Here is a 19,683-nt window from a genome sequence, read left to right on the forward strand (position 1 = left end):
AAGTATCCAATAATGATCGTTTAAGAGAAAGTAAGGATTTTTCTAACATGACTTGTGCAAGTGCTTGAGAATGAAAAGTTGGTAAAAACTCCCCCAAAACACAAATGATTGATGAGTATTTATAGCCATGGGTCATATCTAGGACACGTGATATGAATGTGTAAAAGACAAGTGACTTCTCAAATTGTAGGACATGTGGTTCTTTTGGGAACATATAATTATTTTGGGGTTAAATTCAAAAGACCTTGATAAGAAACTTTATCGAGAGAAAGCTCTCGAATGAATGATGGCCTATTGTAGAAGGGTCATGTTGTGCAAGACAATGTGGGCTAGAGTTGTGTGGAAAACGAGTTCTATTGTAACATTTTCAAAATAATGATTTGACTTAGTGTGCTGTGTAAAATAATTCTATAAAAAAAATTAATTTTTTAAAAAAATTCTTCTAAAAGAACTTCTTATCTCAGAAGAATTATTTCGAGAAACTTCTTCTCAGCGCGCTCTCTAGAAGAAATTTTTCTCGGGAAAGGATTAAAACACATAGTATAAGACATCATTTTTATACATTTTAGACTATATAAAGGGGTATTATGACTAAAATACCTTTCACCTCTATACGTCTCATGAGGGACATTTTTATCATTGGTATATTTTTGTGTAGTCCAAGATGTACAGTGTACCAATAATATTATTTCTTTTTAAATAGCATTTACAAAAAAAATATCGGGGTGGTAACGTAATTTACTTTTTATTTCTGTTGCGTTTAGCGCCGGGCCGAATGAAATATCCATTGCGGGAAAATCTTATCGTCATTTCTCCTTCTTCTTCTTCTCTCAATCTCTCTGCGTGAAGCTATGTGGCTACAGAAGCTAAGGGAAGGAGACGAAGACGCAACAGCTTAAATTGGGATATCACGAGCAAGAATGGCCGTATCAACAGCGAGAATAACGGAAATGCCACTCCGAAGCACGGTCCCACTCACCTCTAACTCCTCGTACTCACTCCGCCTCCGCTTCCTCTTCTCCGCTACCACAGCCGGTACTAAGAAGTCGTCTTTATCTCTCTTCAAGTCATTCTCTTCTCTCCGCACGACAACCGATAACCCTAGTACGCACTATCCCTGGGACGACAGAAACCCTAGCCAAAACCCTACGCCTAACCCCAAGCCCAAGCCCAAGCCTTCTTCTTCATCTTGGCTGGATAAATGGCCCTCGTCGGAGGCCCCGGTCAATTCGAATTTAAATACGCAGCGGCCCGAGGACGCGGCGGAAAGCCGGTACTTTGACGGGAAGTCCAGGGCCGGGACTAGCGCGATTGAGAGAATTGTGCTTCGGTTGCGGAATTTAGGGTTGGGTTCGGACGATGAAGATGAGGAGGAGGAGAAGGAGGTAATGCCGGTGACTGGCGAGGAGAAGTTGGGGGATTTGTTGAGCCGAGACTGGGTGAGGCCTGATAAAATGTTGATCGACGACGGCGAGAATGAGGGGGTGCTGCCGTGGGAGAGGGCGGAGGATAGGGAGAGTGAGGAAGAGGTGAAGAAGAAGAGGACGGTGAAGGCCCCGACTTTGGCGGAGTTGACCATTGAGGATGCTGAGTTGAGGCGGCTGAGGCGTCTTGGGATGATGATCAGGGAGAGGATTAGTGTCCCTAAGGCTGGGGTTACTGGGGCGGTGCTGGAAAAGATTCACGATCAGTGGAGGAAGTCGGAGTTGGTTAGGCTTAAATTCCACGAGAGCTTGGCACATGACATGAAGACTGCACATGAAATTGTCGAGGTTGGTTGATTTTGATAACTGAATTATCTGACAAAATGCAGATGTGGTCTTGCCTTTTTGGAACTGAACTTAGTTTCTTAATATGCTGAAGTCTTTAAGATAAAGCTTTGTTTTTAGATTCCTCCCCCCCCCCAACTGAGACCATTGAAATGAGTGTTTATGCCTCAGGCTGCAAAAAACCCTAGCTAAGCCGAGCCCATAAAGGCTCAGGCTTGTTTGTTTTAAATTTTGCTTGGCTTGAGCTCAAATTTGAGGTTTGAGCTGTTTTAGTAAGAATTTTGTCAGACTCAGGCACGGCTTGTTTATACGGGAGCTTCAAACATGCTTGTTCATGAGCTCTAAATTTAAAACTTGATTTTGGACTCATTTAAAGCTCAAATCAATAACCAATACTATTAACATCCAAAATCTTAAAAAATAATAAAATAATAGAAAACTTAGGGGGAAAAACAAAAAATTATTAAAATTTAAATAATAAAAATTATATGATAAGAATATCAATTGTGAAAAACACACACTATTTAGGAGTGAGCCCACAACCGAGCTTGTTCATGAGCTCAAATGAGGCGAGCTTGGTTTGAGCACCCTAAAGCTCAAAGCTTACCTTCTTTACTAACTGAGCTAAAAGAATCAAGCTCAAGCTTGTTGTTAACTGAATAAACAAGTTAGAATGAGCCTAGATTGAGCCTAGTTTCGGGCCACTCGCAAGTGGCTCTGTTCATTTGCAGCACTTTTTATGCCTTTGCCTGTATCACGATCATTAGGCTACCAGGAGACATTTGCTGGAATAGGGTTCTTATATTTGTTTGTCTTTTATAATGATCATGACTTCTGTAGCATCTTGTGCTGTTTATTCTGAGTTACTAGCCATCATACTTGTGCAAAATTGAAAGCCATTTTGAATTTCTATACTCTTTACTAACTTCCTGTTCTGATGGTCAGCGTCGTAGTAGAGGATTAGTCTTATGGAGGTCTGGGAGTGTTATGGTGGTGTACCGGGGAAATAACTATGAAGGGCCCTCGCAGAGTCCAAAACCTTTGGATGGAGAAGGTGATTCTCTTTTTGTGCCAGATGTCTCTAGTGCTGCCAACCTGAAGGACAGCATGGTGAATGGTTCTCCGTCAATTATGGAAAAGAGCAAAATACCTGTTTCTTCAAATCATGCAGAGAGCATGACAGAAGAAAAAGCTGAGTTCAATAGCCTTCTAGATGGTTTAGGTCCACGTTTTGAGGATTGGTGGGGAACAGGAATACTTCCTGTTGATGCTGATTTGCTCGAGCAGACTATTCCTGGCTACAAAACACCTTTCAGGCTTCTTCCTACTGGAATGCGGCCACGACTAACCAATGCAGAACTGACCAGCTTGCGAAAACTTGCAAAATCTCTTCCCTGTCATTTTGCCCTTGGTATTGTTTACATAATTTGTGCTTTTTTGCTGCTATGTTTATCTCTGATACTAAATTTCATGGTTAATTCTTTCACAAGGGAGAAACAGAAATCATCAGGGCTTGGCTGCTGCTATAATCAAGCTTTGGGAGAAAAGTCTAGTTGCAAAAATTGCTGTTAAACGTGGAATCCAGAACACAAACAACAAGTTAATGGCAGAGGAGCTTAAGGTATGTTATACAGTGTGTATAATCAATTATATATCTTATTAGTTGAAGCCACTGTTCCAAAATAAAGCTGCCAAACATTACAGTAGGACAAGGATGTGCCCCCTAATTTCAACTTTTTATAGGGATCAGGTTAGTAAAATTATTGGCAAAATGTCTGGGGAGGCTTTTGGGGTGCTGTAGAAGTTGTAACTTGCACATTCTGATTGCAGTGTGTTCTGGAGTTGATAAAGAGTCAAGCTGAATAATTTTGATTCTGTTGACCATGGGTTTGTTTGGAGCTTGGCTGTAACTGTGGTCAAAGTATTAATGAATGCATTGAAGTTTGACTTGCTAATTTTCAACCCAACTTGACCTTGGATTTTCTTTATGTGGATCAAAACTAAATGATATGCCAATTTGTTTTGCCCGCATGAAGGTGAGAGTTTTTTTCTGTATCCATTGTCTGAGTGCAAGTCCCTCGTCCTTATGTTTTATTTATCAAACTATTTTCTCAGTCAATTGTTGGAGTTTAAGGCATTCACCTATTTGTCTTAATTTACAAAACCTTTTATTGCTTAAAAAGCTAGGTTGGAACTTGGAAAGAGGTAACATCTACTGTTATCACTTTCTGAAGCTGTGATATGGACTTAACGTCAACAGGACTAAACAATGGAATGTGGTCAATTATTTTTTGTTGTTTTTACTCTTTTGTTTCTACGCCTTTTTCTGTCAAAGAAATTCAACACATGGCAATTTTCCATTAGGTTGCTCACCAACAAACATGAATGAAATGGGGAGGAAGGTTAAGCATTATCTATCTGAATTGAAGCCTTAGAAAGATATTTATTCTCACCTGTAATATCAAACATGTTATGATTATGGTTATTTTAGCTGATGTCCATACTTTTTCATTTGAATTTGAAATTAGATTTTCAAATTTGAATAAATGAGGGAACCCCCCCCCCCCCCCCCAAAAAAAAAAAACTCATTTTAATTCCTGAACTATTACAGAAACTTACAGGAGGTGTCCTACTGCTCAGAAACAAATATTTTATAGTCATATATCGTGGGAAGGATTTCCTGCCAACAAGTGTGGCTTCTGCTTTAGCAGAAAGACAGGAAATGACAAAGCAGATTCAAGATGTTGAAGAAAAAGTGCGGAATGGTATGATAGAATCAGATTTTGTAGTTGAAGATGGACAGGTGCAAGCAGGTACTTTGGCTGAATTTTACGATGCTCAGGCCCAGTGGGGAATAGAAATATCTGCTGAAGAACATGAGAAGATGGTGGGAGAAGCTTCAAGAACTGAGAGAGCTAGGGTAGTCAAGCGGATGGAACATAAGCTAAAAATAGTAAGTGGTTTGGTAACTGCTAAAGCACTTGCATCAGTTCTGTGCCATACAGGAAGTGTTGCTTTTATCATTTGTACAAAGTTGCTCTTCTACTCGATACAAGTATCACACTTGGTTTTAATCCAGGTGTAGAGGTAGTTTATATTTTGACAGTATAATGACTTCTCTATTCATTAAAGTTTCATAATGACTTGGGATTTCTTACATTTTCTCCATAGATTTCTCTGTAACTTTTTTTTAAATTTTTTTTTTACCTGAAAATAGAAATATATACATAGAAGCCACCTTGAGGATGCAAACTTTACAAGAGCAACCACAAAACTATTAAGACAGGAGGATCATCAAAAACTTTACAGAAGACTAGAAAGATAAAGACAAATTCCTTCTTACACTCAAAGAAATGATCCTCTTAAGACAAAAAGTAAACTTTAAATTTTTCAACAGCTCTCCGAGATTTCCTCTCCAATTAAGCCACATAAATAGAAGAAATAATAATTCAAAACTCAAAAATTCTACATGGACAAGATCAAGCCCTACAACAACAATGACAATAACCACTAGCCTTAATCCCTTTAGGTTGGGTTAGTTACATGAATTCTAGACCTCTAGTCATCGCTATTCATACTCATGTCCTGTAAGGCCATTATGTCCTATGTTAAATTTAAGGGTTTCCCACCAAATTTTCTTTGGTCTTCATCTCCCCCATTTGTTACTGACTTCTTCCGTTTCATCTACTTGCCTCATAGATGCATCTTTCAGACTTCTTCTCATTTTTTATGAGGTGTTCCTCCTATTTACTGCTTGTCCCGAGCCTGGATAGAAGAGGGTTGCATCCATTAGATCAAATATCGCAAACTCAGTCTCATGAATGCAAAAATCTAAAGAACATGCTTGTGTCACCCATGAAATGCAAAAAAAAAAAAAAATTCTTACAGATGTGGCACCAATGACCAAAGTAAGCCTCCTCTTCTTATTAGTTATAAAAATGGCACCATGCAAGGCGGTCCAAACAAATAAATGCAAGCTTGGGATGAGCTTTCAGCATCCACAAATTTTGATGGTAAATCCAATTTTTCTTGTCACAAAGACCTAGGTGCCCTAATTTGTTAGACTTGAGACTGATTGTCCATCTTTCCCCTGCCTTAGCATATGTGTATGAAGAAACTTGAAGAAAACCAATTTATATTTTGTCACAAAGAGCCTAAGTTTCCTTTTTTGACTGACTCAGACTGATTTGCCCATCTTTCCCCTACCTTACCATGAGTGTGATATGACTCAAAAGAAAATCAATGTGTAAACAACCTCCTAGTTGTTGAGGGTATGAAACAACTTTACCAGTTAGGAGAGGAAAATAATTACTCACAAAAGCCTATCTATCTAGCTAAGTAACACAAACCAGGAGATAATTCACTCAAAGGTCTGGAGCTACACCAACAATCAAACCAAAATCTTATCACCCCACATTTCTAATTGAATGGTTCTTTGCAAACAATCCTTTGATTGTTTCATTTCTGCAATTCCAAGGCCAGCATAATTTAGAACATGTGGTCATATTTTGGTGTCTATTTTTCTTAGACACTTGCATTCTGTAATATCCGGAAAAGTGTGAGTGCATTTGAACAGTTTTTTTTAAAAGAAAAATCTACGGAGACTAATATTTATGTTTTTTATCATGCGTTTTAATATTTATGCTTCTAAGGAATTGCAGTGTCCTAGTCACTGGTTGGTAATTGCCAATTCCTTTTTATCATTTTGCCTAATATTGGAGCCTACATTTGCTCTGTTGTCATTCTGTTGAAGTACCTCATGGTTCAATCAATCTAAATTGGATGTGTTGGGACTGAATGCTAACAGGCCCAGAACAAATTGCTTAGAGCTGAGAAAATGTTAGCAAAGGTGGAAGCATCTATGGTTCCTGTTGGACCTTCTGATGACCAGGAAACAATCACTGAGGAGGAACGCTCGATGTTTCGCAGGGTTGGATTAAGAATGAAGGCATACTTACCTCTTGGTGAGTTGTCTTTATTTTGTTATTAATTTTCTACACCAAATTAAAAAATTGATGGTTGGTCTGTTTGATTTTTCTAGGCATTCGCGGTGTTTTTGATGGTGTTATTGAGAACATGCACTTGCATTGGAAGCATAGAGAACTTGTAAAGTTGATATCCAAGCAAAAAATCCTTGCTTTTGTTGAGGAAACAGCAAGATTATTGGAGTATGAAAGTGGTGGAATTTTAGTGGCAATAGAAAGAGTCCCAAAAGGTCATGCTCTTATTTACTATCGTGGAAAGAACTATAGGCGACCAATTAGCTTGAGGCCAAGAAACCTTCTAACAAAGGCCAAAGCATTGAAGCGTTCAATTGCCACGCAGCGACATGAGGTGTTGTCCTGCTTTATTTTGTTGACTGTGGTTCTATATTCACAAATAATCCTTTACAATTTCCATACGATGTCCTGTACATTAATTTTGAAATGTTTACTTTTCAGGCTCTCGCTCAACACATATCTGAATTGGAGAAAACAATTGAGCAAATGAAAATTGAAATTGTAAGTGCTACTTTTTCCAGCTCAATTAGTTCTGTGCATACGTTGACCATGGAGCTTGGCTTGTTATTTGTGATTGGTTTAATGCTATCTCTAAAAATCCATTAATCTCCCTGTTGTTCACAGTGGGATGATGATAATAATGACTTAAACTTTAACAGATATATTTCCATAGGCCTTTACCTTTTCTTCTTTCTTTCTTTTTTTTTGGGCCAAGTAAAATAATATTTTCTTTCAGCTTTACTTAATTTAGACCTTTTTGATTAATTCTAAGTCATTACTGAACTCCAAGGTCAGTGACCTAAGTTCTTATTATTTTTATACATTTGGTTCCCTGTGCAGCTTTTCTCGTCAAGTGGAATGAACTGCTTTTAGAAGAACACCTCTAAGAGAAAATGGAAACCTCATTGACCAGTTTTGATAACCAGATTAATACTGATGATGCTTGCTAACTAAACTAAGTGTTCACAGATAAGCTAAAGAAAATGCTGGCAGATTTCATTGGTTTTATTTCCTAGCAGGTAACAGGCCTACAGGGCTGCATTTATGAATAAGAAAGACAAGAGAGACAATTAGGTCTAGAGTAACATTCATATACCCCTCCACTACTCTAACTAAAGTCTGTCTAATCAATATTTCCAGATATGGTATCCTAAAAAACTGACCCTACAGCCAATTTCTGGTGTACTTAGTGCCAGACATTATTATTTCCTGTTAATATGCCTATCCTGCCGGACCATTTCACCAATTGGTAATTTCTGTGCTGGATCATGCAATGACCTTGACAGCCAAAAGATATTGGTGTAGCCTCCCTCACTACAGAAGTGTGATCACACCACTGCCTCTCAAGAGGATGGAAGTTAATTTGAATACAAGCTTGAGAAATGGGTTCAAATGTGATTACTTGGAAATCCAAATAACCACCTTAAATGGGAAATCTGCCTCTAAGTGGACTAGGATTTATGATTCTCTTGCCAAATTGAGGACACATCTTTTGAAATTTTGGGATGATAACTGACACACACAGGTCAACATTACTTTTGCAAGGTCCCATCTTAAATGGTGAGGCACATTGTAGGCATGCAGTTGATGTTCAGGGAAAAGAAAATCTACTTGAATGCAGAAGCATCTTAAAAGTCAGAGACAAAGCTTTAGCGGACTGCCTTTGTACTCATGTTAAAGTTATTTGAAGTTGCCATGTAACTTGGAGCCTAGTTGTGCTTGCTCACAACCTTAATGTTATTATACTTTTCAAATGCACGTACCTGAAGCATGTTCTTGGATCATTACCTTATTGATATTCACTTTCCAAACAATTGCCTTTTTTGAGCTGAGAATACAGCTTGACGTAGACACTGTTCCTCGTGCAAAGAGGACACCTTTTTTTTTTTTTTTAATGTTTTGATTATGAAAATAGCCACAGTGGATTTAACTGGGTCACAAAGTACTTTGACAAATTTGTTAAAGATACAAATAATTATTTTTTTACTTGTACTTGATCCCACCTAGTGACATTAAGGCTTGATGTATTGTTTTTTTATTACTTGAATGGTTCCTTTAGATTCCTGTTAATTTATCATGCCATCATCATCTTTATTCATCTGAAACCTGTTCACAAGTCAGATTATCAGAAGATAATTTTGCTAATTTGCAACAGGGTGATTGTAAGGATGTACAAGACACATCTCTGCAAGACGAGAATACTGAAAAAGAAGACAATGACTTTGATCGCATCTCAGACAGTGACCAAGTGAGTTCTCATGGCTATTTATACAGACTAGTGCTATTGTCGCTTGGTAACAGTTGAACTCATCCCACTAAAGACCCCTCATTTATTCCCTTTTTTTACTTGTTCCTAATTTTTCTTTTATTATTTGTGTTTTATTTGGTTATCTAGTTATTTTATGTTTTTGATGTGGGAGTGGAGTAGCTGTGGAAATATTTGCTCAACTGTAAGAAGTGAAAAATGTTAATTATTTCCTTTGCAGGGTGGAGACCACTACCCTTCGCGTTGTCATTTTGATGGTAATGAAGACAGCCTTAATTGGGAAGATGAATCTGAATCATCTTCCTTAATGAAGACAGCCTTAATTGAGCCTTCAGAACCATGATTGTTCTTCTGGCCGCAAGAGTTGATGACTTGATTCCTGTTCAGTGAAGTAACTGGTTAGATTTTCTTTCATGGGCTATGCTACATTGAGTAAAGTATGAGTTTTGTGTCTTTATTTACACTTATATGACAAGAAAAAAAAAAATACAACAAAATAAATATTTTGGTTTCCCATTGTAGGAAATCCGTCATTGAGTGTGAAGTTTCTTTTGTTCAGTAACAATGTGGTTATGAATAGGAGAATTGCCTTTAGGGGTAAACCCTGTAAAAAGAGGACACCGAACTTGTATATATGATTTACAAGTAAGGCTCCGGAGATTATCCTTAAAATGAGAGTCCAAACTTTAGTCTTCTAAGCCGCTCCACAAAACCTTCCTTGCTGAGCCACACATTGAACCTGAATGGAGGACTGGTCTTTACTCCCACATTCTAGGACGATGGGAGTATGTTCAGACTAGGACTATTTTGATGACGTGTTCCTACCAATCTGGAGAGATTAGGAAGCAATCTAGATGGTAGTGTTGAATGAGAAAAATTTTCAAGTTATACATCATTTAATAGACATGCACTAATGTTCGGTGAAATTTGTATGAAGAGATTCCAAACATGAGTTATTCAGCATGCAACTTTTTTCTTAATTAATAATAACAGAACTGGAATTCACTGGGCATCAATTGAGCTGAAAATTTTATTCACAGTTTGTATATTACAATTCTCTCTAATTTTTTTCCACTATTCCCAACAGGCCGATGCCTTGAAGGAGATCATCTATTCCCATCAAATTCTAATTTGTTGATGGTTCGGGTACTCTGCAATGGGGCTGAAATGCTTGGCCGATTGATTCAAGTCCCATTTATGTAAGGTGGCAATTCGTCAATTCTTCATGGGGAAATGCCAATCTCCGTGGAAGGTTGCTGCATGTTCTTAATTGTATATGCTCAGGGGAACAATCCACAATCCATTAACCAAAAATTCAAAGAAAACAGGAGAATCACCAATCTGAGTTGCATCTGAATATCAGCTATTTGTTATGCCGTATTATTTTTACCATAATGTAATCTTAAAATAGCTCATTCAAAAATCTGAAAATGTTATTTTGCAGTGTAGAAAGCTGTTGACTTGTATCCACTATTGCCCGCTTCAGTTGTCTGGTCTCTATTATGGAGGAATGATCAGATGACCCGAATGAGCTTTTCATTTTCTGGCCCTATTAACGTTCAGGTAGTTTCACATGTCAAATGACATTACTAATGGGACCATAACAAGGTAAAAAGTAGCCACAACATCTAAGTCTTCAGTTAACTTCTAATTTCATTATTGGGAGGAAACCCAAAAAAAAAAGAAGAGGCTTTCCCATTTTACACAAATTCTCTCACAAGTTACTTGCAAATGCAATAACCAAGGTGATACCAATTTCGTATGTTTAATTTGACCACAGCATGCATGCTGCCATGCCTAAACTGACGAAACAAAATATACATATCCCCAAATTTGTTATGAAATGTCTCATACTTGACAACCAAAACTGCCAGAGTCTGCAAGGATGATGGGCCCAGGTTGATAGGATTAGCCGAATAAGCCAGAGATGACGCCCCCACAAAGGAAGCAATGCTTTTGGGTGAGAAAGGGTAATTTACCTACCCCTCAACGGCGCAACATCTGCTGCAGCTGTAGCACTTGATGCCTTTGCTCTGGTGGGAGCAGGTTGATTTGTTCTGGGGTAAGGCTCATGACCTGCTGAAGGAGTGCCTTCTCCATCTCAGGGGTTAACTGAAACATCAACGATCTCATTTACAAAACTTGAAATCGTCATGATATTTAAGAAGGCCAAAAAAAAAAAGTGGATAAATTACTGATGCGGCATGAGCAGGCTGATTGCCCGGGCCCATTGGAGGGGGAGCCAATGGCGGTGGCCCTGGCATATGTGTTCCCATTGCATTATCTTGTAAACCGGGTATCCATGCTGGCCCTCTGTCGGGTGGCATGGAGCTTTCAGCATGACTGAACTCCGACCCCAAATGTGAACCTCCCACCTGCAGCATAAAGGCATTCACCATAGATCCTAACTATTAGTTCTACAACTACAAGTACAGCAAAGATCTATAATCATTCCAACCAAAATTGGAAAAATAAAATAAAATCAAGCAAAAGAGCGATTTACTGTTGGACCATGGTGAACTGCCAGTGAAGTATCAAACAAATTGCAACATTTGTGTACATCAGTAGGAGAGCATGGCAATTTTAATGTTATCAGCAAATGAATACCATAATTATCCCATAGACAAAAGCACAAATCAGCTACTTCTGAATCATACTTCAACAGTTTTACTAGGTGCCTGTGTTTATCTTGTAAAAGTGTCAACTGAGCAGCTGGAGTTAAATGGATGGGTTAGCTTTACTGGCAATACAATTCAACTGGGCACTCTTGCATAAGCTTCTATGAGCATGCATCAAGCAGTTAGGAGTACAAAGAAAAATACAAGACAATCAAATATCCAACCAAGCTCCTTTGGGTCATGATATCACTTGGCTGAAAATGGCTATGAAGCTTTAAATACAGGCCCCAGAGCCCTCACATTAAGTTAATTTTGTAAGCTTATCCATTATGACTACACAAAGTTCCAAATAATGATTTTCTCCAATTGCATTATGATTATATGTGAAGTTCAAAACAAACAAATATATTAGAGAGAAAGTAGCCTTATGCTAGGTCCAGATTTGAAAACAAATGGTGTGTGTTACAGATTTGTGAAGACACGTGATAAATTAACAATGACATGTAAAATGCATATTAAAATGTGTTAGACTGATGGTAGAACTCAAGTTTCACCTGGGAATCTTGAAATCACAGTTGCTGATGAAGAGGGGCCAATAAAACATAGTCAATAGTAAGTTTTAGTTTGTAACTATAGAACTATTTTCCAGCCTTTGAAGGATGAACAAAGTAATTTTCACAATGGAGGTTTTAACATATGAAGCCCAACAGATTGCTGGCACATGGAACAAAAATATACAACAGGTTTATGGTAGACAAAATGAGGAACAAAAACTAAAAAGTCTTTTGAGGTGAGGCTCAAGGAACATAAGGCACTTGCAACAGGAGTACATGCCCTTAGCAAGACCTCCCAGGGCTGAATTCAATTCAACACGAACAATCCTACATTGACCATCCATCATACTTACCCATGAGCATCATAAAAATTAAACAAGCAATTTAAGTAGCAAATTCATTCCCAGAGGGCCTCATGTTAATTTTAATTGCATCTTTGAATATAATTTCTGTATAGATCGCAATATAATAATTTCTGATCACAAGCCTTGTTGGATTAGCAAAAAGTAAGTCTAGGTGGTATGCCTGCCAAATGCAAACAAACTCAATATATATACATATGTTCAAGGCCATAGGCTTTCTCTCACTCTCGTTTACCAGGCCATTCATCTTCTCAGTTGTGTGTGTGTGGTGGGTGGGGGGAAGAATGGAGTTTGACCAATCATATATGCCTGCCAAATGCAAACAAACTCAATATATACGCATGTTCAAGGCCATAGGCTTTCTCTCACTCTCGTTTACCAGGCCGTTCATCTTCTCAGTTGTGTGTGTGTAGTGGGGTGGGGGGAAGAATGGAGTTTGACCAATCATCATTAACAATCATGGTCCAACAGAAAATTCACTAGCAGAGAGAATTATTCACATGATAACAACTATTATTACGGTGAAATTCCATAGAGTACATGGTAACCATATGGCTGAAAACATGCTTTCTGATAAGATATCATATACATAAAAAGGAAAGCATGCAATTTGTAGCTCCAGCAACCTTGCTGCCACAATGAGGGTAATGCACAAGGATCAATCAACCCAAGTTTTGTCATGAGAACAAACTTAGGCATTCACAAGTTTACATTCCTTAAAGATCCAATTCATCTTGATCACAGCTTTAGTAAGTGAATAATTAATGTCACACCTGATAAAGTGACCGAATTGGAGGCTGACTAGGAAGTGGTTGCTGTCCTTGGGGAAACGAAGGCCCCATGCCCAGAGGAGGTTTCATACCTGCCTGAATAAAGGAACAAAAAATTATATTTTAAAAAATGTCGTATAAAGAAAACTTAATTAGTTGCTTATCCAACAAACTGCAAGCAACTTACATGAAACATGGGTTGTGAATGATGCAGCTGAGGGGCACCAGACTGCTGGAAACCCATGTTTGGTCCCATCTGAGAGTGAAGTTGATGGGAGAAAGGTGGTCTGGGTTGTGGTGGCAGTGGGGGCTGTAGTGCCAGATGCTGCATGCCACTTGTCTGTGATGGTTGCTGCAACTGGGTGGAGCCAACAGGCATCGGGGGTTGAAGTGGAGGAGGCTGTGAAACAGAATGAAGTGGAGGTGGAGGAATGCTCAGGACTTGAGAGGATTGTGAAAGTGACACAGGTAATGCTTGGGAACTAATATGTCCCTTGGGCTGCTGTGCTGACTGTAAGCCATGTGATGACAAGGACTGTGATGGGAGGTTTAAAGGGGGCGAAGTAGATAAAATTGGCATAAGTGGAGTTTTGTGTTGCTTTCTTATGGGAACTGGGGCCTGAGATGCACTAGTTTGGTCTTGCAAACCATTTTGTCCGGGCAAAGCAGGACTGGCCTGAATATGTGCCTGCTGAACTGGCTGCAATGATTCTGTAGGAGGCTGCAACTGTGATGCAGTTGGCTGGATGTTTGGAACCTAAAGAAATTGAAGGATTAATTAAACAGGTGCTCCTATACAAATTTAAACCAAGTGAAGTAGGGCCCACAGAAGGAATGAAGGACAGACCGCCTGAGGAGGCTTCACCATTCCAAGCATAATTTGCGCCTAGTGGATGCATTAATAAAGGAAAATTAGTGAGAAGAAAAGTTGCAGTTAACAGCTCTAGACAACATCAGAGGAGAATAACCAATTCTATAGACTGAAGTGTCCTTGTTAAGAGGGTCTCCATGTGCCATGACAAAAAAAATTCAACAGTCAAACTGGTACAAGGTTTACTGGGAACAAAAATCTTAAAATTGACAACAGGGACCTAGAAATTCATCTAAACAATTTGCTGCGGTGCAGTAATTTCCACTAAACATGCCAGACTATTTGTATTGAATAAAGGCCTAGGTCTCCGACGTAAAACATGAGTTATTAATGTTTTGTGAATTAAGAACCAGTATGCAGCGATTGCTGCCTTTCATCTTCAAACCCTAAATACGCACGAGTCCTCGTGGAACATTCAATTGAAAATGATTTAAAATTATGCACGGAATTTAAAAAGATAATACCATAAAGAAAAAAAATTGAAACCCTAGATAAGATACCTGGAAGAGAGCTTTGGTAAGGGCAGGATTCTGGACAAGAATTTGTCTTGCTTGGTCCGGGTTCTGGTCAATCAGAGTCTGCCACATAGACGATTTTCAACACGCGAGACGATTTTCTAGAAACATAGCAAGAACAAGAAAGATGACAAGGAAATTCAACGGAAAGATGAATGGATACTTGCCTTCATCTGAGACATGATCTCGTAGAGTTGGTTCTTTGACATTCCAACGAAGTTCGCTGGCAAACCATCCCCATCGGGCTGCTTTCCCGCCATTGATTTGGAGAGAGAGTTCAAAGAGCTTTCCAGAGGGGACTCAGATTTCTGCACTTCTTCTAAACGGGACATAGTGTAAATCTAAAATCCCACGATTTTATAAACGGAAATTATTTCTTAAATGAAATTTTTACCCTATGGACTCTCTTGAAATATCAAGATTTTTTTTTCTTTTACAATTTTCAAGATATTTTATTTTAATTTTTTTTGTTTTCCAATGCAACCGACTCAGTAAAATGATGACTTGAGATACTTTTAAAATGATGATTTGGCAGAAAGTTTGGGATTCTTCTAAAATTTTATTTTTAAAAATTTAAGGATATTTATTTTAAATTCTTATTTTTTAATGTGATCCACTCAGTTGGCAGAAATATTGAGATACTTCTAGAATTTTATCTTAAAAGTTTATAATACATGTGTTAGGATAGGGTGTACTCAATGTGTTTGAGCTTTGCCCCATAAATGTATTACAAAAATGCTACATTGGGATGGATATAAGAAATATATTTCGTATCCAACTTGTGAGTCCCTACCAAACTTTTCTAGTCGATATTATTAGTGTATTTCAAGTGCATTTGACATTAAGTTTGGAAGTACGGTGGGGCCATGGGGTCAAACATCAAAATTGTGTGTTGGCTGAACTCAAAACTCATTTTAGTAAACCCAAAATGTGGTGAAGTGAGAGATATTATTAGTACATTTGGAGTGTATTTGACATTAAGTTTGAAAGTAACGCTTGGAGAGATTGTTTCCGAACATCAAATTTGTGTGTTTGCTAAGTCAAACTCATTATAATCAAACCCAAAATGTGGTAAAGTGAGTTTTAAGGCCAAAACTCAATTTAAGGTTTGAGTTTTAGAGAACATTTTTGTTGTATATCCAGGGCGGAGCTAGGATCTTTAATCTGGCGGAGCTTCAATTTTTTTTCCCAACAGTGAGCTTCAACTGCCGCCACCAGCAGCCACCGAAGACCACCGTTGGTCGGAGATTTCCACGGTCAGAGCCTAGCATTAGAAACACCAAGCCAAGGGGGCTAACATACACAAAAATGAGACAGATTTAACGGTTGGATTTTCATAGATCTGTTTTTTAATTTTCGGCTAGAACTGAAAAACACACTAGCAGTCGCCACCGGCAACCATAGACAATGGTTTCCGGCGATCAGGGGTAACCACTCGACACCCTTATCCCCATCGACAAACAAACCAGCAAGATCCAACGGCCGAATCTCTATAGCTTTAAGTTTAAACTTTCAATCAAACCTAGCACGCGCGTATATACGTATATATATCATGTATTTATGCTGAAAATAAGGCTGATAAAACTAAAACACTTACCTTCTTGTAGATTGGGGCTGCTTTCACGGTGAGAATACGGTCGGATTCAAGATCAAAAGGTTCGATTTAACAAAATTTGTGATTTACAGACGTGCTCTTGAAAGAGAATGAACGAGAGACAGAGAGATTGTAATGGGAAGGACAAGAAAGAAAGGGTTGGGGGGGGGAGTTGGGCTTGGCTCCCCTTGGAGTTGGGCTTGGGCTGTTGGGGGCTTGGAAACAGAAATTATAGGTCAAAAAGTTTATTTTAAAAAAAAAATTAGGTGGGCTGAAACCTACTCTGTCCATGGGCTGGATCCGCCTCTCTCAATTTTGTCATTTTATAATACTCATCTATACGTCTATACTTATATATATAATATATTGAATGAATTGCACACAAACCGTATCGTTTGAATAGTTTTCACAGAAACCCGTAAGCCTTATAAATGACTGTGAAGGTCCTAGTTTTAATTTTTTACATGAACAGCCCCTTCTCTCACAAATAACAAGTTAGATTAAATTAATTAAACTTAATTAAGCTAATTGAATTGAAATTAAAAAATAAAAAAACAACTTATTTGATCGTTAGAAGGAACTGTTAGAACAGTAGGTTCTATGGCACACACCAAGAGGGAGGGTGAATTGGTTATTTTAAAAACTTAAATGATAGAACTTAAAATAAAAATTTTTTTGATACAGATTGAGGTTTTAAAGTTTTAAAGCGTAAACCATAAAAATGACAAATGAATAAAGATAAATATGAGAACCGAGGAGGAATAATGAAATGCTTGGAAAGATAAATATATCAAAGAACACAAGCATAAGAAAATACAAGGATTTATAGTGGTTTGGCTTAACCAAGCCTAATCCACTACCTTAGTTCCTCACTAAGGATTTTTCAAACCATCCACTAAAACCCCCTACTTAAACCAAGTAGGTCCTCTAGTCCAAGACTAGGAATTACAACCTCTTGCTTATACAAGCAAGCCCACTAGCATTTAGCTAGGAAATACAAAACCTCCCACTCAAAATGGGCCCTCCAGCTACACAAGCTAGGAAGCATAAGAAATATAGAATGAGAGAGAATCTAAGAGATGAATCTCTTAGTTACAACGTCTCTCAAAATTAAACAAGGCTTAAATGAATGTATTAACAATAATAGAACGAAATCTTGGAGAGAAAAGTCTAACAATGAAAGCACATAACACTGTAAATACAAATGAATATAAAATGTAAGCTCAATTCAATTCGTTCCCGTCCATTAGCCTTCTCTTGATCTCCTTGATATGTATATATAAGCTTCTCACAAGATTGAAGAGAAATGAGGTCGTTTGTGACCGTTGGAGAATGAGAAACTAGCCGTTGGAGATTGAAAAATTAGCCGTTGTAAGTTTCTGTGAAACACATAGTCGACAGATCAACTAGGTTAGTCGACTATTTTATCAAATAAAACTAGCCATAGTCGACAGACAGAAAAGCATAGTCGACTATCTTATAACACAAAAATCTCATAGTCGACAGATACATATGCATAGTCGACTATTGCAAAAATGTGAAGAAAATTTTGAATTTACAGAACAAAAATAGTCGACAGATGAAATAGCATAGTCGACTATCCTTTCACAATAGTCGACAGATGCAAGATATAGTTGACAGATTGAAGAAGCATAGTCGACTATCCTTATGCATAGTCGACAGATTGAAGCACACAGTCGACAGATGAAGAAGATTTTCAACAGAATGAATTTTGAAAACATTACAACATATTTACATTAGGATTCAATAAAAATATCTAAAAAATCAAAATCCATAAGAATAAAAAAGTAGAATTTGGATTTTAGTAGGAACTTAGGATTTTGCAATTTTATCACCTCTAAGATATACACTTTTCATTTCTTGAAAAATTCGTTAAAAATCATTTTATCACTAATGAATGTTAGTTATTGAATTACCGGGAGTTAGTTTTCTAAAAAGAAAACATTTTCATATATGTCTCCTTATAAGGTGTTAGGCTTCCAGATTTAGAAAAATATTGAAGCGTTATCAAAACGAGTTTCAAGACATGATGCATGAATTAAAGGATTTTTCATACGATTAAGTTTCAAGCCAAAACCTTTCATGCATGTTTCAAAATATGAAAAACTTAAATTGAAAACCTTTCATTTGAATTTCTAGTTGGTCTTTTGCCTTAGAACAATTTTAGCTCTATGTTGACCAACGACTTCAAAGCTAATTCAAAAAAAAACATTTTAAGAGATTTTATCATAATACATGTTTATTCACATCTCCATGTATAAGAATATAAATCATTTGGATTTCATTTTAATAAAGCACTTGAAATTGATTTTTGTTGAAAACCATATACTTGACTCATGACTTGGAGATAAAACACGATATTGTTTTTCATCATCAAAACTAAACATAGGGGAGAACATCAATCCAATGCAGATGGGTTATTTACAAAAAGAGAAGTTATTGACACAATAAAAAATTTCATTATCAAACAATTATTATCTTCAACCTCATTGTCTCATTATTGGGACCAAATTTAATCTTGTCTCATGATCCACTTAGCCTTCACTTTTTTTAGGTACAAATTTAATTATTGAGTATTCTCTATTTGGCTCTTGTTTTTTCTTTTACAGATTTAAAATCATTTTGTTGATAATAGGCTTTAGATTTGAAAATCATGAATTTTGGTTTCCAAATTTAGATCCCTAGTTAGGTTCAGTTGGCAAAGTTTCATTCTTTGGTAAAGTTGGTAGCTAATTAAGTTGTTTTTAAATAATTTAATATAAATTAATTAATGTTTAATTGGCACGTTTGTAACCCAAAAAAGGTAATACATGTATCCATGCAAAAATTTAAACCACAAAAACTCTTAAAAAGATATTTTTAAATTAAGAATTATTAATGCAAATAACCCAAACTACAAAATTTATAAATATAATCAAGCATAATTAATTTATATATATAATTTAGTTCATACATATTTATATATAATTTAATTAGGTTTTTTTAATCTTTTTTAATTATTTTATTCTAACTCAACGCACTTTTAAAATTTAACAAAAAAATATAATTAACTTTACCAACAAACTGACATCATTCTCACCTCACCATTCAGGCCTTCGTTATATGTTTAGGATTGAGTTTTAAAATTAGGTTGCATTCATTGCCTATATAAATCCTGTTGAGATGTGTTGTGAGGTAGCCTTGACATTGAATTCAAGATTGGGGAAAGTTTTTGATTGTTCATCGTTGCTTGGTTTAGGGTTCATAGTTACTTGGTTCTGCATAAATGTACTTGAACCTGTTATTACCTAACAAGGTGATAATATTTATTCCATAATAACAAGAACTCAGATTAAGTTCGTTC

The 19,683-nt window shown here is 37.1% G+C and overlaps 2 protein-coding genes across 5 annotated transcripts; one reads left to right on the forward strand and one right to left on the reverse strand.

The window, feature by feature from the left end:
- The first annotated feature begins 788 nt into the window (after positions 1 to 788).
- On the forward strand, positions 789 to 10,591 carry LOC127792934 (CRM-domain containing factor CFM3, chloroplastic/mitochondrial). Of its 2 annotated transcripts, none has more exons than XM_052323615.1 (10): positions 789 to 1,772; positions 2,715 to 3,180; positions 3,260 to 3,390; positions 4,381 to 4,722; positions 6,577 to 6,733; positions 6,811 to 7,103; positions 7,211 to 7,270; positions 8,925 to 9,017; positions 9,256 to 9,433; positions 10,120 to 10,591. In XM_052323615.1, the coding sequence occupies exons 1-9, from the start codon at positions 921 to 923 to the stop codon at positions 9,376 to 9,378; spliced, it is 2,517 nt and encodes an 838-aa protein (XP_052179575.1). In that variant the 5' UTR covers positions 789 to 920; the 3' UTR covers positions 9,379 to 9,433; positions 10,120 to 10,591. The 2 variants fall into 2 exon arrangements, with proteins under 2 accessions (XP_052179575.1, XP_052179574.1); XM_052323614.1 differs by having other exon boundaries at positions 790 to 1,772; positions 10,123 to 10,591.
- A 79-nt stretch (positions 10,592 to 10,670) lies between these two features.
- On the reverse strand, positions 10,671 to 16,487 carry LOC127792936 (cleavage stimulating factor 64-like). 3 transcript variants are annotated; one of them, XM_052323616.1, is made up of 8 exons: positions 16,323 to 16,487; positions 14,893 to 15,044; positions 14,711 to 14,788; positions 14,187 to 14,225; positions 13,527 to 14,096; positions 13,343 to 13,435; positions 11,231 to 11,410; positions 10,671 to 11,147 (listed from the first exon to the last, which is right to left on the reverse strand). In XM_052323616.1, exons 2-8 carry the CDS (start codon positions 14,983 to 14,985, stop codon positions 11,022 to 11,024), a joined length of 1,179 nt encoding a protein of 392 aa, XP_052179576.1. In that variant the 5' UTR covers positions 14,986 to 15,044; positions 16,323 to 16,487; the 3' UTR covers positions 10,671 to 11,021. The 3 variants fall into 3 exon arrangements, with proteins under 3 accessions (XP_052179576.1, XP_052179577.1, XP_052179578.1); XM_052323617.1 differs by having other exon boundaries at positions 14,893 to 15,041; positions 16,323 to 16,486; XM_052323618.1 differs by having other exon boundaries at positions 14,893 to 15,033; positions 16,323 to 16,484.
- Between the last annotated feature and the right edge of the window lie 3,196 nt (positions 16,488 to 19,683).

The sequence above is a fragment of the Diospyros lotus genome, unplaced genomic scaffold (assembly GCF_014633365.1).
Source record: "Diospyros lotus cultivar Yz01 unplaced genomic scaffold, ASM1463336v1 superscaf1, whole genome shotgun sequence".
In the NCBI taxonomy this organism is placed as follows: Eukaryota; Viridiplantae; Streptophyta; class Magnoliopsida; order Ericales; family Ebenaceae; genus Diospyros; species Diospyros lotus.